Source organism: Ammospiza caudacuta, chromosome 19 (genome assembly GCF_027887145.1).
Source record: "Ammospiza caudacuta isolate bAmmCau1 chromosome 19, bAmmCau1.pri, whole genome shotgun sequence".
In the NCBI taxonomy this organism is placed as follows: domain Eukaryota; kingdom Metazoa; phylum Chordata; class Aves; order Passeriformes; family Passerellidae; genus Ammospiza; species Ammospiza caudacuta.
In genome coordinates this window covers 9,050,837-9,076,309 of record NC_080611.1, presented here as the reverse complement: position 1 = coordinate 9,076,309, position 25,473 = coordinate 9,050,837, and the positions used below count along the sequence as shown (strand labels likewise).

The 25,473-nt window shown below is 39.7% G+C and overlaps 1 protein-coding gene across 1 annotated transcript; it reads right to left on the bottom strand.

Moving 5' to 3' along the window:
* Positions 1-806: 806 nt before the first annotated feature.
* Positions 807-24,710, bottom strand: SUZ12 (SUZ12 polycomb repressive complex 2 subunit). Its single transcript, XM_058817215.1, has 16 exons — positions 24,407-24,710; positions 21,606-21,652; positions 21,452-21,516; positions 16,655-16,723; positions 15,039-15,088; positions 13,707-13,792; positions 12,109-12,340; positions 11,249-11,351; positions 9,842-9,947; positions 8,940-9,117; positions 6,685-6,776; positions 6,089-6,232; positions 5,312-5,469; positions 4,574-4,772; positions 4,003-4,082; positions 807-3,681 (listed from the first exon to the last, which is right to left on the bottom strand). Exons 1-16 carry the CDS (start codon positions 24,708-24,710, stop codon positions 3,336-3,338), a joined length of 2,259 nt encoding a protein of 752 aa, XP_058673198.1. The 3' UTR covers positions 807-3,335.
* Positions 24,711-25,473: the final 763 nt, after the last annotated feature.

Genomic DNA, 25,473 nt, shown 5'->3' with positions numbered 1-25,473 from the left:
GCAGAGTGAGTGTGTCCCACTATTAGACCAGTGTGTCGCATTCCTCGATGTGGCAGAAGCAGTGTCCTCAATAAGGGCATTACGGCTCCCCATTTTACAGATGTAGCGCTTTACAACAGTCTTTACGACAGTCGCACTTTACCGCAGTCTTTACGATAGTCTTTACGACAATCGCGCTTTACACCTTTAACGACAGTCGTGCTTTACAGCACCTTTTACGACGGTCGCGCTTTACGGCCGGTTTTGCTTGGAACAACAGTCAAAATTGCCCTGACAGAATGCCTCCTGTATTCCCAGAGGTAAAACTAAATTTCTGGTCTGGCGGATTGTAAGGATTGGGAGTTTTGTTTTGTTGATCAGATAAATAATCAGAACACTTCAAATCATGGGCAACTGCTTCATCCCAGGCAGTGAATTTTTACCCCACCCCTAAAATTCAAGGGCTACATTCAAAACACACTCCAAGCAATGTAACTGAAGGTTAACAATTCATCTACCACTTTTGAATATAGTGTTTAATGCACTGAATTCAAAATTCAAATCATACTAGGTTCCAGGTTGGGGTTCACAAACCTGTTGTGATCACCAAGTACCAAACATCATTAAAACCTGCCAGGAGCACATTGAAGGCCAGATCAGGAGAACCCAGACAAGATTAAAGACAAGAACACACTGCCCAACTGCAGCCTGAGGTCCAGTTTGTAGAGCCCAGCTGGCACAACCTGCATCTCAGGATCTGAATCCTAACATGGAACAAGGTTTCCAGTGTGTGCCATTCCACAGTCAGTTCCTGACTTGTCCCACAGTACCTGGAGCATCCATCATCTGCAGTCCCAGAGAAATGGGATTTAAACTGATACTTATTTAAACTTTACTCCATTTAAGCCAAATACTCTGTAAAATTTCTGAAAAATTAACCACTTACATGTAAAAACAACACAAATCTTCATTCTGTAACTGACAACACAGATAATGTTTCATTTGCACTCTAAAAATTACAGTTCTGTACAGTAAAGCACAACTTAAAACCCTTCTCAGGTATTCAAGTCCTACCCAAGAAAGGAGAATGAAAATTATTATAATCCGGCTAAAGCCCTGGAGATTTATGGAGATACCTTAAATAGAACTGTAACAATTTGACAAAGCAGAGCACATCCAAATTTTGAGCCATGCAGAAGGGAGTTCACAGAGGTGCTGCTTGAGGTGTCTGCACATGGAATGACTGGACACCCATCATGGCAGATTTTGTATTACTGAACTTCTTGTACAAAAGCTGATTTCAAATAAAACATTTAATGAAAAACAATGGTTCATTTAAACAGCTGAACTTGTTTTGAGGGTTTTTTGGGGGGGTTGGGTATCTTTTGTTTTTACATCTACTGTACCGTTCAAATTCTTTTTAACCAGCTTACATGGCATCTCCAAAGGTACAAATAGAAAATGCATCTTTATAAATAGAAAACAAGGGGATTTTTTCAGCTTTTATTATAAATTGACATGACATACAAAGTTTACTTGACAGAAGTAATTTCATTACTATTTTTGGGGGGATCACCAACTTTTTGTGCAAACAATGCTAGCCTTCTTTTAAGCATTAAGAGCATAACTGCTTAAGAAATGACATAAGCAATAATTCTAGAACTACATCTCCCCTAAAATAATCTATTTTTTACATATGTGCACAGCTTTAGCAAATTAAAGCCAGAGAGAAATGCATGATGTACTATCCAGAGGCATAATTAGAGTTTGCTAAAACTCAAGAGAGCTGGCAATTCAAGGAGTTTGTAATGAAAAGCTGCAGTTTCCCTCTTTCCTATTTTGTACACAAAATCAGTGACTAAGAACTTAATACTGGATGACAAATCACATCCACACCATTAGTTAAATAGTCTCACAGTTAAACACATCTTAAGGACCATCAAAATCAGTATTTACATTTTATAAATTTCTGAAGACACCATTAGAAAGCTTATATACCCCTTCAACAAATAGGGAACTGCATTTCATGGTGATGGAATGAAATAAAAAACAAAAAATACCTGTATTTACAGCAGCATTGTTCCTTTATAAATAAAGAATATGAAAAATGAAATATTTTAAGGATAATAAAAAATTGAGGTGATGTCACTCAACCACAGTGCTTGCTGGAATAAAACCCTTCGGTGCTGATACTGTACCAGTAGTGAAACCACTTTCCATTGGAAAAAATCTGTAAACGTATGCATAAAATGTGTTAACAGCAGTGCAAAACTGCTCAAATATAGTTTAGTCAGCATCTTAGTATCTGTATTGAATACAATACATCACAGAATACTTACATAAGAAGTGCAACACATTTTCTGGTCCAATTTTACAGTGCATTTTTCCCTCAAGAGTGGCATCTCGAAAGCCAAAGATAAGCCCAGGGCCTGGCCTTGCAGTCTGTGCTGAGGCGAGAACTTTGCGGGCAGTTGGCGGCGCAGCGCCTGCAGACGGACACGAGGCTCCAGCCTTAGCATGGCACCCAGGGTGGGTGACCCCAGGCACAGGGGGCTGCACCCAAACCCTCTCTGTAGCTGTGTAGATGTGTAATAAAAATATAAAGGAGCTAAATGTTCAAGTTTAAAATGGTACACTGGGCGATCAATACATCAGAATTATCCACGAAACCCAAACTGCTGGTTAAACCTCAAAAAGCCAAGGTGGTACTTCACTGTGTCTGGAACGTGAAAAGCCAAGATCTTTCCAAACAGGCACGAGACAAAGGAAGTGCTAAGTTTGCCAACTCTGATAATTTTTAGTGTAAAAAAAATTGATTGGTAATTTATGATCAATTGATAAATGATTTCAAATACAAGGATCAAGGTTAAACTGTAAATAGTCAGACGTTATTTTCACAAAAAGCTAACTGGAGAATTTCTAAATAAGAAAAGCAGAAACTGTATCCCAATCCCCTTTCCCTAATGTTTCACAAATTCATGGTAGGAAAAACAGCCAGATACAGATGCAAAAATCTTAATATAAAAAACGGTTTTACATATACTTAAATTATGTAAATTCCATAAAGTTCTTAAAACACTAATTACTAAAATTACAAAAAGATTTTTATATTGCTCTTCATGCTCAAACTCTTAGAATATTGTCATTACATCACCAAAACCAATATACATGTAGTACTTGCATAAGTAACTGAATAAAAACCCTGTTTAAACAATATCCTTGTTGAAATCATTTATTTCCATCCAGCAGTGCCTGTTTGGAATCTCTGTATTTCTGTGTGTAATTGTTTATAGAGCTCATGCACCCTAGAACGTCACTTCAATGCTTGTCCGTTGAATGACAATTGACTTTTGACTTCAGAGCTTCTGCTTCTTGCTCTGTTTCGTGACACCTGAGATGCTTTCCACCTCTGAAATCCTCTCTCTCATGGTATTTTCACTGTATCCATTTGCTGTCCCACTTTGTTCCTCGGAAGATTCCTCGTCCGTCGGGGACGCCGACTCTCCTTTCTCCAACTTCTGCTGCATCTCTCGGAGCCTGGCCACAGCTTTGTCTATGGACATGATGCTGATGAGGTTAAAGTCATGCATGCTGACCAGGTGGAGCATAAAGTTTCGACACAAGTTCTTCTTAATGATTTTTTGTCCATAATTTTCAACAAATAGCATACAGGCATGATTCATTTGATTGTCAGCAATAAACCTGTCAAATAAGAAAGCCATCATTATGCAAGCAGAACGCTTTCAAAAACAAAGATACTGTACAACATGATTTATCAATATAACTGCAGAGAGCAGCTATTACACAGTCCAGTATTTTTTCTTTTCAAAGCCCAAATGCTACTAGGCACAACTTCTTTAAAAGCCTAAACTCTCAAAAACTTATTACAAATTATCCTTTAATGACCCTTTCCTAAACAGCTGAGCCAATTGAATTTTAAGTATTTAGTGAATTACAATGCAAAATGATCAACCAAATCTATACTATAATTTATTTGTATCAAAACTAAGCACAGTAACATACCCGTGCTTCATAACATGAAGATTCCATAATTTCATCACTTCTTTCTCTCCTTCGTTCACATCAGAAAATTCTTCAATTTGCTGGAGATTGGGAGGAAGAATAGGAAAAGAAACAAACACATCCATCAGAACTGTGTATCTGCTGCCAAGTAGTGAGAGCATACCCAAAATTCAACTTACACACAAAAATATATGTAGACAATTCAGGCTCTGCAGTCAAATAAGTTAGAAAAATGTCATTTGATGTAGAGACTTTTGATGATAAACAATATTCTTATTACATACAGCCCAAACTGTGTGCTCCTGGTTCCAGCATCTCCTCTTTGAAGGAGAAAAGTAGCCACAAACAATGAAAACTTGTTCAAACACAAGGGGACTGAACTAACACTGCAAACTGAATGCATACTTGAAAAAACAAACTTTGATTCCAGGAATTTCCATCAACAGCAGTTCAGCAAAATTTTCTGCTCCCAAAATGCAGGATTTTCACAACTGTTCCCTAAAAGAACTGCAGATCATCTTTTAAAAACCCCAATCTGCTTAAAACAACTTTGTACAAAGGGAATAATTACAGTAATGGTTTTCTCCCTCAGCCATTCCGGGTCCTTCTCGTCCTCACTGTCCACCTCCATCTCCTGGGGGCGCAGGGGCAGGCAGGTGTCGCTGTGGAAGTAGAGGCGGTTGTGGCCGCTGCTGTACGTGCGCTGCTGCTCCACCTCGCCGTCCTCCGACTCCAGGAACTCCGACATGCTCGCTTTCGTGCGCTTGGGCCTGCAAGGGAGAGCTCACTGCTGTCACCAGCACATCACAGAGGCAAATATTGACAACTGCCACTGATTACACAAGAGCTCTGGATCCAACCCTCCAACGTCACCTTTTGGGGAAGAAAAGTTTTAGGGTAAGGCAGTTAAAGAGAGCTACATTGTTATGAATGGATATCTCAATTGGAAAGATGTAGAAAAATTATGGGTGATGTTATCCTCCTTCAGTTACATTTTATTTAGTCTTAACAGTGAAATCTAGCACTGTGTATGTCCACCTGCAGATTCACAAATCCCCAGGTATCAGAAATCTGGTTTATAGGCCAAAAGATTCTTTACAGAAAGAGTTGTTGGGCATTGGAATGGGCTGCCCAGGAAAGTGGTGGAGTCACCAGACCTGGAGGTGTTTAAAAAAGACTGGATATGGCACTCAGTGCCAAGGATTAGTTGCTAAGGTGGTGTTAGGTCATAGGTTGGACTTGATCTCCAAGGTCTTTTCCAGCTTAGTTGATTCTGTGACCCACACAGAGCTTGTTTGCCAGCTCCTACCTGCACACCAGGATGTGAGTGATGGGAGTCCTCTTGACGGGCCCGTTGCGGCTGAAGGCGAAGCCGGGCTGGCGATGGATGTCCTGCGGGTTGCCGGCGTAGGAGCCATCGTAGCACTCATTGATGGACACATCTATCCGAGCACCTTTTGGATGATACTGCAGCACAGATCAAATACTCAGCAGACAGTAATGACAATGCATCAAGAGGTTTAAACAAGTGACCTTTAAATTCTGAATACCTTAAATATCAATTCTCAATAACCTGATACGGCAGTAAGTTTCCTTTCACAACACCCAAATAATTTTTAACCTCTAGAAGCAAATTACACTAAAGCTTCCTTGCGCTGTACCATTTTACTGTTTTGTATAAAACCACTCAAAACTAATTATAAAATTAAGTAAAGTATCAGCAAAAGACTGCTAGTAAGAACATTTCTAGATTTCCTAGAGCTTCAAGAGACTTCCAACCAAATACAATTACATTGCTTTCCACATCAAAGAACACATTGATGCAAAAACAGTAGCTACATTTAGAATACATTTAGAATAGCTACATTTAGAATGCCTCCAGTGGTCAGCATTATTTAATATATATATATTGAAACAAAGACAGTATTTCCCCTCCACGTAACACACAAACATTCACAGAAAGCAGCTTCTAACCTGTAGGTACAGCCCTACAACTTCCTAAGCTGGAAACAGAATCCCTGCCTTTGTAGCATCTGTGACAGACTGTACAGAGTTTTATAGTGCCGAACTACCAAATGTTACTTACAACATAATTAAAGATAAATCTGCTGTGGCAGAGTTTAAGATGTTTGAGTAAACTGTAGAGTTTCCGACAGTTCAGTGTGCACCAGGGGCAGTGCAAGTCATCGCGGGCCTCGGTCTGCTGCCTCGTGTTATTGTTGTAAAGGAACTGGTGCAAACAAAGAACAGGCAGAGCAAAATTAGCACCAAATGGGTTTCATTAATTAACTTCCAACCCCCAAAACCAAGCTGGATGTTGTTACAGGAGACGTCCACAGCAGTAGTTAGATTTTGGGAACACTATATGAGCTCAGTGTACTGAAACAATGGTATGTCAAGAATTTTGTTTCCCATTGGAGACCCACCTGTCCCCCTCCAGAAGTCTAACAAGGAATGCCCTTGATCTTTCAGAACATCAGATGTGTCCCCAAGAAGATTAGTTTTCTAGAATACCTCCATAAAGAGGAGTCTGTGGAATGGCTTTCAGTCTGTGAATCTGAGACTCTTTAAGGCATCCACAAAAAGGGCAAATGGAAATTTCCACCCAGCTCCCAAGCAAACATTTTAATCCCACACAATATTTCAATTCTAGTTTTTCCCTTTAATGATTATTTCTAATACCTGGTAAAATATTCGCAACTTCTGTCGAGGTTCATTTAAAACATCTCTCTCTTTTCTTGTCTGAAGGTCTGTAGGCAAAGATTCTTTCACAGCTGAAAAAAACCCACATATAGACACACGTTTCTTTGGTGCACAGGAACAGACAAACATTGTTTCTTACCCAACTATGGAAGTCCTGAGAAGGGCACTGTTGCTGAAGGAAACAGGATACTTGAATGTCCTTGGACATAAGTAGCTCCTACCAGCAACAAGGAAGTCTGGATGCTCAGTTTCCTTCACAAACCTACAGGCAAACCCACTTCCAACACAAGATTATCCCACGAGCTGAAGAATCATTCAGAGAACTTAAAAATGCTCAGGTAAAAAGCAACATTTTTCTTACTCCATTTCAGCAGAGAATTCTTTATGTATGGCTAAAAGCTGGGACATAAAAGCCATCCCTGCTTTCATATTGCTGCATTCAAACACATCACTTAAATTCAATTTCAGAAGTTCCACAAGTCTCTTAACAGGCAGCAGAAATATAAGTAAACACACAAAATATTTAACTGAAACTTTAACCCTTGAACACTGTTTGCATGTGTAATGGCACTGCTTAGTTGCTTCTGAGTCTCTTCCATACACTTTAATCTATAACAGTATTTGATTTCACACAGTTACTGAGAAACCCCACAGAACTAAGCAGGTTTATAAATCTGCCCTCAAGAGAAACCAAGCAATGACCTTACTTGCTTCTGAATGGTGATAAAGAAGGGAAAACAAGGCTCAGCTCTACTGACCTAACTTTTAGAAGATGCACTTATTTTATATTTAATATTTTGGAGAAGAAAGGAAATTTTATTTTCTGTCTGTATGAAAGAGAGGAAGCCTGACACTTTAGCCTGCACCACATCAGAGAAATCCCAATTCCATGGCTCAGTTACTTTCAGAACTTTGTAATTACAACAAAGTTAAAGCTGCCATATTTAGAAAGTCTTTGATGTCTTTATTTCACTGGTCTGCCTTGGGAAATATGCCAAAGTAAAATGACAACACCAAATTTATGTCCCATTGGGAAAGATGAACTGGATCTTGATCAGAATATCTGACAGAAGTTTTGTACAGTTTTCACTCTCATGGTATTCAGACACTGCAAACAGCACAACCATAACAAATACCCTACAATGCTGCACATTACACTACAATACATTTGTGCATAAGAGTTGGCTGTACTATTTTGGAAGGTTGCTCTGGCTGTTATTTTATCAATTTACTGGAACATTTAGCTTTTCTGATGGAAGAAAAAAATGGGTTCCTGGTTACACTGGCAATGCAGTCTTGCCATGTTCCTACTGCCTCTACATTTGTTACAGTAAACTACCACACACCTTCTGGAGTTGGTCAACTCAACTCTCATTTCTTTTGCAAGTCTGAGCATAAAACCTGCCTAACAAATTACAATACAGGTCTCCAAGAAACTCTAAAATACAAGGAAGCCTAGTACAAGGAAGTAAAGAGAAATCCACAGTCTAGGTGTATTCGTAGGTGTTGAAACAACAGGAGCAACCTGCTGTTCTCTGTACAAGTTTTCCAGATGTCCTTGAGCTTCACTTGCCAACACAAGGTTGTAATACAAAGTCACAAACAACTGGGTGTGAGACAAAATAAAGATGGCATCTAAGCCAATTTTCCTTCTAGTTTCTATACTGAGCATGAAGCCATCCTTGGAATATCCCTCTGGCCAGTCTGTCCCAGCTGTGTCTCCTTCCAGCCCCTTGTGTCATCTGGCCTCTTTGATAGTGGGGTGGTGTGAGAAGCTGCAAAGTCCTTGACTTAGTCTAAACACTGCTTAGCAACAACTAAAGCATCAGTGTTATCAACATTATTCTCATCCTAAATCCAAAACACAGCACTAAAGCAGCCGCTGAGAAGAAAATTAATTCTATTCCACCTGAAAGTAGGGCACCTATAAACCCAGAAACTTACAGAACACTGATTGGAGTAGGGCAAACCAGACAATCTCAGAAATCCTAGTGATGGATTTTCCCCAATGTATTTCACAGCAGGCTTTATGAGCATTGTATACAATCACTTCAATATTGTCCTTATGTATAGCTTTTAACCTTAACAAAATGACAAAATATGGGATACAACAAAGCCCACTTAGTTTTGCTTTTTCCTGCTGAGAACAACCTGAAGCAGCTGCACCAGTGAGCCCTAAGCACACAAGGGGTTGAGCAGATGATTATTCAGTAGCAAAACCAAAGTTTGCTTACCTATAGTCTGAGTAGGTTTAACAGAATTGGGCTTGTTTTCTTGAGGGAGGCTCTCAGAATTTCGTGTTGCAAGAGGTTTAGCTATAGGAGCTGTAGACTTATCATTTGTGTCTCCTGTCCAACGAAGAGTAAACTGAAGTGTAGGTCCCTGAGAAAATGTTTCAAATGGAGGCAACCTCTGCAGAGGGGGGGGAAGTAAAAAAACACAGCAGAATTAAGTGTCTTCATAAAAACAATCAGGAGAATATATTCACAGAACATAAACTATGTAATTTATGTAATTTATTTATTGCAGGTAGAGGCTGATCAGGATAGTTGAGCTTATAACTGTACTTTTACTATATAATTTGGATCATCTCTGCTTTTTTCATAATTATATGATCATGTTGAGACACAAATACTTTGCAACCATCTGGAATCTTCATGTTCTTCTCTGCAATCACTTACAACTCACACTCTCCCAGGACATGTGAGCATGACTGTGTAAGTACACACAATCACTGCATCACTGAGTGTTGATTCACCTCAGTTAACAACTTCTCTCTGCTCAACCCTTCCTCCTACACTCATACACCCTCTTCTTTTCACCACTACATTTTATCAGCTTTCTCTTATGTACATAAGATTACACCTGTCTGGGTTCCTCTTTCTTCCCATTAAATATTCTGATGTTTGCTCCTTTTAGATACATCTAACTTGTTAGAATAGCATTCAAACTGCCTGATTTTCTAGGTCAGGAATTCAGAAGTCTCAGCTGCCATACTTACAGTAGTTGACATCTGCTTGTATTAATGATTCAGTGTAGCCAAAGCTATCTAAATTGAGAGCTAAATTAAAATATATGTCCATACATTCCCAAAGGAATTATTTCCTGGCTTCTTGGCCACTAAAACAATCCATACCTTCCCATCCAGAATCGTTTCCCATGTTGCTCTTTTCTTGCTAATGGGACACTCTTCCATTTCCTGCATGGCCACTTCATATTCCCCATCCAGAAGTTGCAAGCGTCTGTCAAGACAAAATATGGATTATGTGTAAAAAGGCTCTTCTATTGTTTGTCTATTAAAATACACTATTTCACAGGAATTAAATTTCCATGAATCTAAAGACATATTTTCAGGTAAATTTTTTGACTAGGTCTAAATCTTAGGCAAACATCATCCATAACAAAGAAAAATGTTAAAGACTAAACCAAAAATATATACATTTTATGCATGACTTGGTTCTGCTGCAAATCAGTCTCATTTATACAACAGCATGTCTGAGAATGTCCTTGCTTATCATCACTACAAAACCATCTAATGGTTCATATGTTGCTAAGCATATTGAAGTTATCCAGTAGAATTAAGTAATAGAAAAGAACAAAATACTGTCAAGACTTCCAAGATACAGATTAGAAAAGGACATTTCTCCAAAATTCTTCTCAAAATATACTTCTAAAACCCTATTTGGATAAACAACCATTTTGTCAGAATTAGTTGGAGTTTTTCTTCAAGCTCCATTTTTGTAAATACCTACCTCTGCCTGAGACCTGCATTTTCCATGGAAAGAACCCTTATTTTCATGTACTGTATTTTGCCTGTTGGCACTATGATCCTTGCAGCACAAACAACCAAAATGTCTACCCAGGAAATGGTCTGGTCCTTATCTTTTTAACTGGATCTAGAGTGCTCTAAGCTATTGACACGTGAGCTCACCACACTCCACCTTCCTTGAAATACATTAAGTAGTATCATGATAATAAATAATTAAACTACATGACAGAGTAGGCCTGTTATAATTTTAACTACTTGTTTGACTGTCCTCTAGTAATGGGAACTGATGTCTTCTGTAGCTGTCAGCAGAATGAGACCTGTGACTACACCAGCAACACTCTGGGCATGGGAAAAATTATGGCACTCAACAAAGTGTCAGCAGCAAGGGTATTTCAGAGATCTTTTCTTTGTTTAACTGTTTAATTATGCTGTCACTGATCTTGAACAGAACCAGAGAATTTAGGTCAAAAACTGGCAAGGAAAAGACAAACAGATGCAAACTGCCAGGACAATATTCAAGTTCACAGATGGGAATTATTTACAGTAGTCACTGAATAGGTCTCAGTATAAAATGTGTTATGAAACCTGTAGGGTTTTTTTTAAAAAAACATAAGCATAACTTCTTATTGTAAATAACAACTAAAATGCAGCCAAAGACAATATACACTGTAACAAGGAAGATACTAAGCTTATTATCAAATTTCTAATATTATGATGATTAAAAATTATTAATAGAATGATTAATAGAAGCTACATTTGTTTTTACAATATTACCTGTTTTTATCAAATACAGTCATTTGTGCTACAAATGTCTTTTCCCCATCTTCACGATTTGAAGAATTTCTTTTTCTTCTAGCTGGAAGCTCCTCATTGACATCTGCACATAAGAAATATGGTATTCAATCATTACATAAGCACAGACTCAAGAGATCCAACAGTCTCTATGCACTCACAAATATAACTGGCTATTGATTGTGCCATACAATAGAGAAGGACAATGCAATAAAAGACCACTTAGCTTAACAGTAATCATATTTTAGGTGTGCTCTCGTATATTTATAATTTCATTGTATTATTCTGTCAGCACAAGAATTTGGGATCTGATCTTCCTCTTCTTGTGGCTATAAAATAGTGAGAAATAAAGTTTTTCATTCTACATGTACTCTCCAAGCTGCAACATTTTTGTTGTAACACTTCTCAACAAGATTAAGAAAAAAACTTTTAAAAATTTATTACTGAGGTATTTTTCTATTGGCTCGTCATTTAGTTTTGCTGAGAAACACTGACAGCACCCTCAGTGAGTCAGGAGTGACCAGTGTTGGTGGAGGAATGAGGACAGTCTCAGTGACCACAGGGCCCTCTTGCACTGTTCAATTCCAGCAGTGCTGCCTCCCACCTTCAGCACCACGTCAGTAACAAGTGGTGTTAAATTTACACAAAACCAGAAGCACAATTTCCAGCTAGCAGCTGACTTTCAGCCCCATCTCAGAAGAGACTGCAAACAAATAAAAGCTCAATCACTCAGTTACTACTGGCCCTTGTTAGTGTGACCCACACTGCTCATCCAGTCACCTCCACACGTGCCCACAAATAAACCCTCAGATTTAAAAAGCAGATTTCAAGGCTGAACTTACCAATGTTTTCATTCGTTTCACCGTTGATCAGTCCATTAAATTCTCTCCTTCCTGGGCGAGTGACTCTGAATAACAATGAGTAAGACTTCACCATATGGCTGTTGCTTGGTTCAAACTCATTACTGGAAACTGCAAGTGATGGGAAGTTGCCTGGTTTTATTTGGCTGAGGTCTGGGTTTAAAGGCACCTGCTTTTTACCTGTAGGAACCTGTCTTATTGGACAACTGACATCCTGCAGCAAAACAAGAAAGAAAAGGTTCAGGTTTTTAGATTTCAAAGTAAAGACATTAAGTATTTAAATTGATGCCATTTCTAAACTGCATTTGGTCTGCCAACTTTTGAAAATAAGCCTCATAATAAGTCTTGTAACAGATATAAATAAAAAAACCTGGAACAATCCCAGATTTTAAATGCAAACCCGGATATTTTTAAGTGCAAATAAAACTGGCATTCTATATCCCTTTCTGGCAGCAGACATCTTTCTCTATGTGAATAAAATAACATTAACATGAGGCACTTAAAAAGATTGTAGAACAGTCATTAATACTAATTTAATTCTGTTTACCTGAAGAAATTAAATGCTTTGGTTATATATATATTTTTTCAAAGGCTTTCTATCTTCTCCTTGCAATATTTCAAAGTGCATTTTGTGCTATCTGTGAGATAAAGAACCACTTACCTAGGATTTATTATATTCAATTACCTCTCAAAGAGATCATTGAACATTGTGTAGAGTTGGGAAAACAAGACAAGATGGCCTAAATATGAAATTTGCAGGAAAACATTTGGAATAACCATTAGCACCTCCTGATCTCACTACATTTATTCATACTACAATAATTAACAGAATTGGATAGAAACAGTATTAATTCTTAAAAACCAAATCAGCCTAGCATTAGGAAAGAACACAGAACACACAGCTCTGACTGCAAATCTTTCCCTTTCTAGTTAAACCTAAAGCATTACTGACCCTCCCATATTCCTGTAGTTGGGGAAATAATTTGCCAACTGATGTGAAATAAGTACAGCTAAAACGGCAAGCAAGTTCAAAGACGCTTTAAAAATAAATATAAAATTGCTTATGATTCATGGCAGCTAAAATCTGCAATAATTGAAATAAAGTAAAAAACACAGGTACAGAAAAAGCAAGGAAAGAGAGGTGTTGGCAGATGACTGAGGAATTTGAAACAATTACAGTTTGTTCCTTTTTACTCCTAAACTCTGAAAGGCACAGGCTACTTTATGATTTTGTGATTGCCTGGTTTCCTTAAGCCTCTGGACATCACAAGAGAATGAAAACTTTAATGATGTGACACACAAAAACTGAGGTAAAACCAGAAGTGGCTGAAATACACGAGTGGATGTGATGTACAGGCTGAATTCAATCAACAGACCTGAATGGTTTTTGAAAACTCATTCCTCATAAAGCAGTGCAAAATCCAATAGAAAACAAGTTGAATACATAAGTTCTTAAATTTAAAGGCTAATTTCAACAGAAGCATCACAATAGGCAGTGTTGCTCAGATATTCTAGAAGCAGCTAAACATTTTGCTTTAATGTTTATTAATTATATTAATAATTTGTCAGATCATTTTTACCTTTCGTTTCTTGTGGCAAACTTTCACCAGCAGTACTTCCAGAGTTACAGAATTTTGTTCATTCTCTGAGTTTTGTGATGGCTTATCTAAACAGAAAAGTATTTTAAGCTCTGAAAAAGTGAAGATCTATTCAATGATATAAATCCATCTGTAATTAGTTTTTAACCACAGGCACATCCCAGGTACAAAGACCTCTAACCACATTCTTAGTTTCAACTCTCCCCAAACTTACTACAAATTTCCACTTGAGAATATATCCTAATTATTTTCATATTGGCTGATTTAATGGCATAGCTGATCTCTAAAATTTAAAACAGCAAGCTTGTTACCTTTTTATAACAGAGAAAAATGTTATGGGTAGATTTAAGGACAGTTACAATATGCTAATTACAGAGGAGCTGAATTATTTTTCCCAGTTTTTTTTTTTCTTTACAGCTTGCAAACCTAAAATTTGGGCTTAAAATCTAGAGGCTATCAGGTAGGAAAACAAGAAAATTACACCACCCCCCCTTATATATCATGTAAGGCTAAATAAATGCACAATAGCTGTTAAAGGACTCTCAAACTTGGAAAAAAAGTCTTAGAAAATAAGACTTTGTTTCAGAGACTGCACAATAAATTTCCTAGAGCCTGGAATCTTCAAGGCAGCTGCTGCCAGTGGTGTGATCAGCAATGGCAACCAAAAATCTAGGAATTTCATCTTATTTTAATGGAAAAACAGTTTTTACTCTCAGAGCAACAGAACTCTTCATTCTGGTCAAGGAAATCCAATATTCTGATATTGAGAGGCAAATCCTTATGTGCTTGAAGGACACCATGGAATGACCTCAAGTCACTAAAATATGATTTTCGTGGCTTTCATAATCATTGGCATGGCTTTCCTTCATTTCTAGACTCAACTTGACAATTTTTTTTCTTACAATTCTACTTTAAAGTAGAAGCCACTGAATCTTCCAACTATTTGAGGGCTGTGGTGTTTTTTAAAGCTACTTCAAACACCAAAGACACACTCCCAGAAAAATCACATTCTTTTGGAAAGAATCACTTTCCTCAAGGTCCATTTCCGTTTGAATGGGCGATGGCTTGAAGGATTTCTCAAAATCACTGTTTTGACTAAAACCCTGAAGGCTTATCTTCTTAACATCACAATTACACCACAGCACTTCTAAAGCACTACTGAATTAGAACTAATGAGACAGGCTGAACAAGTCAATTAAAACCTGCATCCAAACAGCAGAGAGTAAAAACATTCAAATATTCCCCTCACAGATCTCCACTAATTTCAGAGGTGTTATACAAATTAACAGTGGAATGAATAATTGGCAAACATACCATTTTTATGGAAGAACCCAGTAAATGTAAGTTGCAAATGAGCAGACAAGCTAAACAGGAGGGGATAAAAAAGGAAATGTTAGAACAAATAAGTGTTTTCTTCTCACAGCAACCACTTCACTGATGCTCAGTACAGAACTCTAATGATTCAGTCCATCCTCTTAACTTGGAAACTGCCTGGATACAGCAATTGCACTTGATGCAGAACTGAACACCAGTTTTCTCTTTACAGACTTATTCTGTGTACTCCATGACTTGATACATTAAATAAAAATAAAATAAACACTACAGCAGAAGAACATTGCCTGAAGACAGGAGATCCTGCCTTCACAGGCAGGCAAACACATCTGTTGGAAAGTCATCAGCAACAGAGCTCAGCTTTGGTGGAAATTTTCTAGAATTTCACCCTGAACCACAGTCTTGGTGTAAATTAAAAGAAAACCAAACCAACAAGTATTTTACGCACAGTAATGAGAATTTTGCAAGGGGGAACCTGAACCTTTAGAAATAAAGGCTATCAGTTTAATCGGGTCCAAATCACTCATAGCACGTGCAATCAAAATAACAACTGCACCTGGTTTGTTCCACAGCCTAGACTGTTCTGCTGACCATAGACACATCTTATTTCAAATTGTAAAATTCAGGGCATATTTCTGTTGAAATAGGTATTCATAAATCTAGATTAAAAACAGTCCCAAAATCACTTCGTATTTCTGAAGGACACATTGAAAAAAACATAATCTGTCCCACTGCCCCACCAGACAAAACTTTGTGCACCTTCACTTCTCAGGCAGATACAATCTGACACTCCACACTTATTTTTAAACACAAACATTCCCAAGAGCTCTGAGATGACCAGCAAAAGTGCCCAACAGCACAAGCATTCAAAGGACTCTATCGACACCAACTTGCATCATTCATCCATGTTACTTTTCCACATTAAAAAACATTTTTTACAGTTTTGAAAGCACAAAAACCAACACACACAAATCAATACTCTATGTTGTTTCAACAAAGCAACTAAACACAATATATAGAGAAAAATACAATTAAGAAAAACAATATATAGTAAATCCATAAAACCTCTTAGAACACAACATTTGTAAGTTTGTTTCAGACTACACAGTCTGAAACACTGTATATAGCACAGCTGCCTCTGAAGTAGTCTAGTAATTTGCAAACACTGTGGGAAAAGAACAGGTTAAAAATAGGAAGTATACAACAACATAAACTACAAGCAATAACACTTTGTATTTTCCCAAATCCACCTCCTTTTTACTTTTAATTCCAACACACAGAGATTACTTATTGACATAACTGACTCTCTTAAAAAAACAAAGTTAAGGCAAATACCTATTTGAGGTTTCTATACACATTTTAAGAGATGCCACAACAAATACTGAAAGTTTATCCCAGTACTGCTTTTCTCCAAGTTAAATGACCAGCATACAGACACACATTTTAAGATTCTGGAAGCAACATTTCCAGCAGCAACTACCTTGCTTCGAGTAATGACTCTTTATCACTTGCACTTTATCAGTCAAAAGGACTTCTATTCACAGCCCGTGCATGTACTCATTTGTACCCACACACATAAATACACAGCAGGACAGTACCTGTGAGATTCTTGTTCTCCCTTCATTTTCTCTACTTTTGATAACATGTCATCTACTTTAAATGTTTTCCTGTGAGGAAAAAGCAAAAAGAATAGTTTTACACAGCCACTATACCCACAGCTTATAGAAGAAAATTCAAACTGAGCTTTCACTTGATTTTCCATGTAAACTGTCTATATATATATATATATATATACACACACACACCATTTTAGCCTTCTCTTCAGAAAACACCCTTTAGACACATATATACTTTTGTAGACCTAGTATCATGCCTGCGCTATAAGGGACACAGCTGCTTCTCAAGTAGTATCAAAAATACAAGGAATTAAACCCAGAGCTTGCAACAGTAATCCTACTGCTCTAAGAAGTTTCATTTAACAGCAACATATTGAAATCCTTACAAAGAACATGTTTAACCACATTTCAACTTTGTCAAAGACAATCTTCCTGTTTTACTGACACTTACACATACCAGGAATTGACATGTCAGCCCCTCAGTCATTTCTATTTCAATCTTGAGCATAATAATGAAAATCACTCAAAACCTTACAGGACAAAAGAGTTAAAAGCCTAATTAAAACCCCAAAGCCTTATTTCTCCATACATCTCTATTAAATGGACACAATGCAAAGAGCAATGAATTTGGAAGCAACCTTTGGAACCCACTCAGAGGAAACAGGGCACAATGACAACCAATGACAACAATGTCAAAGAGAATAATCACTTCAAATCTTTCCTCTCTGTAATTCTGACATCAGTCTGCTCCTGCTCATATGTTCAGCCTGTTCTACCATACATACAATTTCATGTTCATTGCTAAATAAAGCTCACTGATGAGCAGAAGTTATTCAGCATGTTACAGAACAGTCTCTCCATTTTTCATTAAAGGCAAGTTAACATTTGGATCTAGATGCCCACAGAATTGCACTTGACTACAGTGACAACACAGGAGTTGTCACTTTCCTGTACATTTATACCTTAGAAAAATGGAGTAAGAAGAACATAAACCATTGCCAAACACTGGATTTCTTGCACAGGGAACAACACCATGCTCTGGGGAAGCGGGAAGCATTTGTCTACCAGAAATACCCTGACTGAAGAAACACTGATGTCACTCTGTCTGCAGTCAGCACGTAATGCTGGAGAATGATTGAGTTACACATCACATGGGGACCAAACAGCAACACTGGGCAACAAAAACTACAGGGCTGCACTCATAACAAGGAGAAAAACAATTATGATTTGTGTAGTAAACAATCACTGATTCAAAGCTCTACTCAGCCCAAGAGTCACACATATGAGACTGAAGAACCGACTCACCTACACTAAAACGTGGGATTGTTAAAATGAACACTGCAGTGCTCAACTTTAACAAGAGATGTTAAGAACAGAGCAATTTATTAAAAGTTTCATAGTCTAAGGTAAAAATGTCTCTGGGTGCACTTTGCTGCAGCTCATCAAAATCAGCCACTGTTCTGCAGAACAGCAAGTTGAGAGGGCTTTTTCCAGCCTGAGGAATTGCTTAAAACAGATTTAGACCAAAGGTATGTCATGAGCAGAATACGAGCCAAAAACCAGCTAAGAGACAAACATGATCCCAGAATGGGGGAAAGTTAACAATATTTCATAAAATACACTAACATCTGACCCAACTTGTATTTAGTATGTGACCATTATTGATCCAAAAAGAACAGTGGCACAGCCTAAATCCAGACTCAGGTTAGTCAAAACAAGAGAGCCTTCCTAAAAAAAAAGAAATCTTTCCAAGAAACTAAAAATAGCAACTAGTAAAAAATTTTTGCCTTTGAAGTTAACTTGTAAGAGCAGAAATTCCTTTAAAATAAATTACTATTTATGTTCCCATGCTCCCATGCAAAACAGACAAAATCAAGTTTTTATAATAACCATCCCTCACGCTCAGGATTTTCAAGACAGCATTCACTTGTGTAACAAGTATGTGCATCTTGTGCATTCCTTTCTCCACCCACTCTTACTCCAGACAAGAAAAGTAATAATTAGCAAAGTATTAAAGTCACATCATAGCATGCCATTATTTTGCCAATAAATAATATAATTATTCCTTTATCCAAATACTGTATGTGAAGCAATTTTACTAACAATTACTAACTTCTTTCCAACATCATAATTTGGCCTAATAATACACTAACACCTGAAGACAGACCCAGAGACACAGTCTATTAGCTGACCAAAGCCCATCACCTCTCCAACAAGCAGCAACTTCAACACCTTTTTAGCCCAGGCTGACACATGCCCATTAACAAGTCCCTATGACCATTTTCCTATGCTCTAAGCATTCTAGGTGTTCTAAACACTTTCTCAGTATTAAACATGTGGAGCAATATCAATAGATCATTTCCTGGTTAAAATGCAGTTTTAGTTCCCTACCTCCAAGTGATAAATTTGTCTGGCATTTTTCTCAGACTATCATAGAGCTGGAGGTAAAAGATGCGGAGTCACAGTTACTATTCTTTAAGGAAGGTCTATTAAATTCAGAGATTAGTTCTTTATAGTTTACTTATGATACTGTTTACTGAAATGGAAATCAAAATTATCAGGAATTCAACAATGGCAACATTTAGGAGCTCTAGGGGAATAAATTTATATATATGTATAGTTCACAAAAGCAGGCAAACGGTGATGCAGTTCCAGAAAAAACTTCTTTGCAAAGAGAACTCTACTAACACTTCCACTGTTCTGAAACCAAAACACGGATTTTTCTTAATATAAACCTCAGGATGATCTTCTATAGTTCAGATACTTTTTTTCTTTAAAGTCCCCTTTTCACCAAAACAACGAGATCATAGACCTTAACTACTTGTGTTGAATGAAGAAGAGTGATTCAGGTCCTGAGCATATCTGTAAGTATTTGCCAGCACAGATCAGCAAACAAGGATCCTGCTAATCCCCTCAGGAAGCCCAGTTAACACTGTTTCACCATTCTCTAAGTCAAAACTACCTTTAAATTACAACTTCTGTGGTTTTAAGTGGGCTGAAAGAGAATGGCCACAGTACTGAGTGAGCATGGAAAGGGCAGAGGGAACCCAGGGGGAACACACCTCACAGTTACTTTCTGTCTTTTTCACTTTCAACTATGCTCACTCACTCCTGTTGCATTACTGTGTTTTTACAAAGAAAACATACTCACACTTTTTATTTAATCTTAAAATTAATTACAAGCATGATTTCAATTAGTCAGCATTGACAGAACTATTGAAAGAAACAATCTGTTGTTAGAACACCTCTCAACTAAACTCAGAGTTCTAAAATAAAGTGTTGAGGGAACTGGTACAAATTAGTCTGTTTCAAACAGAAATCGAGCATTACCTGCGCAGCTGAATCAACTGGAATTTGGAACAGTGGATAACAGTGCACAGGCAAAGAACTGTCTCTTGCTTCCCAGCAAGTATAGCAGATATCCAACAGAACATTTTCAGCTAACATACACATTTCAATCAATAATTAATCTAAGTTATAAGCAAGAACTTCCTGTAGCACAATTCTAGTTAGAAAAACCAAACAAAATTAAACCACAAAAAACAAAACAGCCTGAAAATAATTTCTTAACATTTTGTTCTGACTCACTTTAAAATAAGCAAAAAATTTGTTTTGATAACTTTTTAAAGAAAAAGCAAGCTGCAACTTCAAGTTTAAAAAAAATCAAATCTGATCATTCCTCTCCTAAGTGCCTGAAGTTGTATGTCATGGATTCAGTTTTAAGAAAAAGTTATATTGTGGCATTAAAACTTATAGCAGGAACATTAAACAATATCCAAGAGATCCAATAATGCCATAAACAGTTCCTTTAATTAAAAATATGTAAATTCTATTGATCAATAGATCATGCAAATATTACCTCCCTTAGATATAAATATGAAGTATAAATTAGAGTTGTCTGCACTATCACAATTTGTTGCATATTTGTTGTATTTAAGTCCCACAGCAACTGTTTCTAAGCAATAAGAACTTTGGTGCTAAAATATTTTAGACTAAATGTTCAGGTTACAAAAGAATTCTAAACTCCAACAAAGGATTTTCAGTGAAGGGGAAGTAACTGGAAGGGCCTTGTGATTCTGCTAATAAATAATGTACACTGCACTTGTCCCTCTGCAGTGTTTCTGTGTTTTCAGCCCCACTGACAGGCAGCTGCAGCACCTCACATGACAGGAATGATTATTTTGCAATATCAGAACTGAACCTCATCTCTCAGGTGCATCCAGCTCAAAGCAACCTCTTCAAAGTATTTGCTGGAGTTCTTCTAAAATACTATAAACAGACCTGCTTTATTTTCCAGCTTTTAAAATAACTACAGAAATAATTACTGGATTCTTTCAAAATTAACAAAGCCAATAGTTTTGTATTTGAGTTTTGATTTTTGCAAAAGAACTGGTTAGGTTACAGTTTAAAATACAATGTTTCATATGATTGTGATTATGCACCATTGATTACACGAGCTGGGACGCAATACAGTTTTGTTTGGGTTTTTTTTTTAAGAAGTTCTCCTCCAAAATAGAAAACGAACACGGGAGAATTAGTTACGGTTCTGCAGATAGCTCTCCACATTTGAATACTCCCAGTATCCACAGAAGTCACATGGACAAAGCTACACATACACTTAACATTGCAAAAAACCTCTTAGGTCTCAGAAATCAACTGTACCCTGAAGTATGCATTTTAAAGTTCTTCAAAAAGAAAACAGGATGTTACCCTCCACTGCTTTTTGGACTTCTGCTACTTGGTGAACATTTTAGGATTACTTTACAAAAACAATTTTACCTTTTGATATTTGTTCGGGAGTTTCTGTGAGACATGTAAGTGAGAGTTCTGTGCAAAAATATTGGCTGCAGGGGAAAAAAATAGAAAATGGTTATGCTTTAATTAAAGTTTTCCACAAGTGCAAAGTAAAGGAGTGATAAAACCAATTACTCACTGCTATTAGATTCCGGGTACGGAGAAATCTGTATATCTGGGTTGGTTCTAAGAAAAAGGAACACAGGTTACCCAATGCAACTTACACCTCCAGAAATAGCCTTAGAATGACAAAAAGTATCTTAGTGTGGCAATTACTTTGAAACAATTATCACAAAAGCCATTAAGCGAAGCATCACAATGTCCAAATAACTCCAAGTTATCACATTCAAGGTTACTTCACCAACCCTACAACACAAAGCAATTTCTTGTTTAAGGTGCCACAAATCAGGGGTCACAACTCAACTCTGCTCTGCTTTCCACAAAATGGGTTTCTTACAGACTTTGAATGATTAAGGGGCAGAAAAACACCTCAATGTATCACAACATATGGTCATATAGGTAAGTTTTCCTCATGAAGTCAATGAACACATCTGCTACGATACCAAAAGAGCACAATAAATTTACACAGCCAGATAATTTGGATTCTGATTGCTTTAAACTTCTGGCAAGTACCAAGGTCACTTGCAGCACGTCCTGAAACAAGAACAGGGACTGGCAGTTGACTGTGATCCATTATGGATCATTCTAAGGTGGGAAATTAATGCTGGCTTTAGTAGAGCAACTACTGTTTTCAGTGCAAAAGGAGAGAACATAATTCAGCTGTTCATAAAATGGACACTAAAGCACAGCATCATCTCACACAGGTCTGAGAACCAACATCCAAAGGATCAACACTTGCCTACAGCCAAGAGAAGGACCTTCAGATTACTTTTAACCAATTAAATCAGGACAAGAAGGGCTTTGTCTGATCAGGTTATTTCTAACAAGAATTCCAAACTAAACTGAAATACTCCCTTATCTGAACTGAAATAAAAGCCAATGTCACAAAGTAACATCAGCAAAAAGCTTATAAATGACTTAATACACATCAAGTGCAGAGAAAAAAGAGAATAGACGATGTACTGATGGCCATGCTAAGGCTGGTAACTCTGCCTCCATGTCCCACATAAAGAAAACAAAGCTTATTTCTAAAGAAACATAAAATTTTCTTTTCATACGACTGCAAAACATTTATTTCAAATAGCTGGAAACCTTATTGTGTGGAATTCTGTAATTAGAAGTAGAAAAGGACAGTTTTTAATATCCTTTATCCCTTTTTAAAGATATGATTCAGCCTTATTTCTACAGTTATGAATGTAAGACCCTATAGAACACATAATTAAAGAGATGTTATTACTGTTGGAGAAGAAACTCTTAAAATGACCACAGTATTTCCTTTTAGAAGCCTGAAGAAAGCCAGCGAAAATCTGCTTAATGCAAATTATCACAATAACATCCGTATTTTTCAAATCAAGATAAAAGAAAGTAATTAAGATATGTGCACTTTGCCACAAAGTGAAAATACAGAGCATTCACAACTTTGAAAAGACATCCCATGTTTTTCAGTCTCAAAAAGCCCATGACATAATTATATTTTCTTAATGTATGAAAACATTAAGTCACGTTCACAAGGGTGGAATTTAATTTAAAGGCAACACATTGCTGCTTCAACATTAATTTTCCCAAGTGGAAAAATTCTGAAACACTCTCTTCAACCTGCAGAGAGACATATGTCTCACAAGTCTGTATTACTCAGCAAAAGCTTAAAATAAAGCTTTTATCTTTTCATAGCATATGACCTTGAAAAGGGACAAAAACAGTCAGGAAGAATGCAATTCAGTACTACACGTGTTAGGATTTCTTTGATCCAGTGTTTACTTACTGCAGTTTTCCCATGATATTTGCACACGGGGTTAACATATTATGTATATCTGTATGTACAGCTACACTGTAGCTTCCTCCTGATCCCCACCTGCTCAGCTCCGTGCTTCCCTTGTCTGACACACTCAGGCACGACCAGAAGAATTTTTTCCACCTCGGGCACTGAGAAAAAGCTCTTACAACTCAAGTCTGTGACTTGACCCATTTGCAGCACAGAATACAGAGCGCCTTTACAAGGGCTGGGCCATGCTTTATTCCACACTACACCAAAAACTCCAACACTGTCACCGAGTACAGCAAGCGTGAGCATTGACAGCACCAATCCCAAAACAGGATCGTGTCTTCAAGTAGGGCCTTAAAAATTCCCTTCAAATCCTGGCAGCTGCACAGAAATCTTTTAGTGCAATTTAAGTTTCCTGGTCCACTGTGCTTTTAAACCAGATTTCCACAAATAACTTTCTAGCGAATTCGGGGGGACTCTCCACCCATGTGGTGCTCCCACAAGGGGAATGCCTGGGTCGCAAAGGTCGATTTCCAACGCGAAACCTCGACTACGTGAAAATTATTGCCAAACAAAGAAAAACCAAGTACAGGGAACTCTTAATCGCGTCCTGCCCCTGAAAGGGGCTCGAACGGCGGAGGCCAGAGAGGAAAGGGCCCCCTCGCCCCTCAGTGCCCAGAGCCTCCAGGGGCTGCGGGAGGAGGGAAGGGAGCCAGCCGCCCCGAAAGCCTGATGGGAAGCGCTGTGAGAACCAAGTTCATCGCTGGGCGCGGGCACACGCACACAGACACACACACACACACCCTCGCCCTCCGCCGCGGGCCCCGGGCGCCTCTCGCCGCCCTCCCGCACACCGGCCCCGCTCCCCGCGCTTCCGCCCGGGACCCGCCGGCCCCCGCCTCCCCCGGCCCCGCTCCCTCCCTCCATCCCCCGGCCGTGTTTACCCCCGGAAGCCCCTGCTCCCCACAGCCCTCCCCTCCTCCTCCCGCCCTTTCCGCGGCGGCTCGGGCCGGTCCCGCCGGCTCGGCCCCCACTTCCTCCGGCGACCCGGTGCTCACTCTCAAAGGCCTGAAGAAAGAGGTCGTGGTCGGCCTGGATCTGCTCCATCTTCGGCTTCTTCACGGGGGGCAGCGCCGCTGCCGCCGCCGCCGCTGCCGAGGAGGCCGAGGAGCCGCCCGAGTACCCGCTGCCTCCTCCGCCGCCGCCGCCGCCCGCGGCACCGCCGGATTTGCCACCGGGAGCCGCCGCCGCGGCGGAGCCCCCGAACCCGCCGCCTCCTCCGCCGCCACCTCCTCCTCCGGCGGCGCCGCCAGCGGAGCCCGAGCTGGGCCCCGCTCCTCCACCGTGCTTCTGAGGAGCCATAGGGGTGGCCCCGGGAGGGCCCCGGCAGGACGGAGAGCGAGCGGGGCGGGCAGGGCCGGCCGGGGCGGGTGCGTGAGGCGGGGGGGGGACGCGCCGCGCTCCAACTCCGCCAAGTCTCCTCCGCCCCGCTCCCCTCAGCGCCGCGGCCGCCGAGCCCGACCGCCGCCGCGCGCCCGCCCCCCGCGCGCGCCCATTGGCTGCGGGGATGGCGCCGCGCCGTCCCATTGGCCGGCGCCGGCCCCGCCCCCGCGTGACGCGCGGATGGTTCTGGAAGCGTTTGGTTGGTCCGCGCTCTCGGCGCGCGCCCCCCCCACCCCCCGCCTTTGAACTGAATTCGCGGGAAAGCGGCGCTCGCGCTCCGGCGCGGGGCATGATGGGTACGGGGGGGCCCTGCTGGCCTGAGGGGCCGCTCGCCGGACCCCGCCCTCGCACCCCGCCGGCGGCGCTGCCCGGGCTGCTCCCAGCCCCGGGGCTGCCCCGAGCCTCAGAGCTGCCCCGGCCCCCGCACTGCCCCGGCCCCCGCCTCTCCGTACCGCCCCCCGGCTCTGCGTGTACCCCCGGCCTTTCCATGCCACCTCCCGCTGCCCCCGCGGCCGCACAGGTGGATGATGCCCCTCATGCCTGAGGGACCGCTCCGCTGTCCACAGAGCTCAGGAGGTAAATTTGTCCAAATGGAAGCTCAGGTATAAATCGGTGTCGGTTTTGCAGTGGAAATGGCCATACTGTGTCGGCCATGAGCTCCTGCTGCTATCTATTTAGCTTT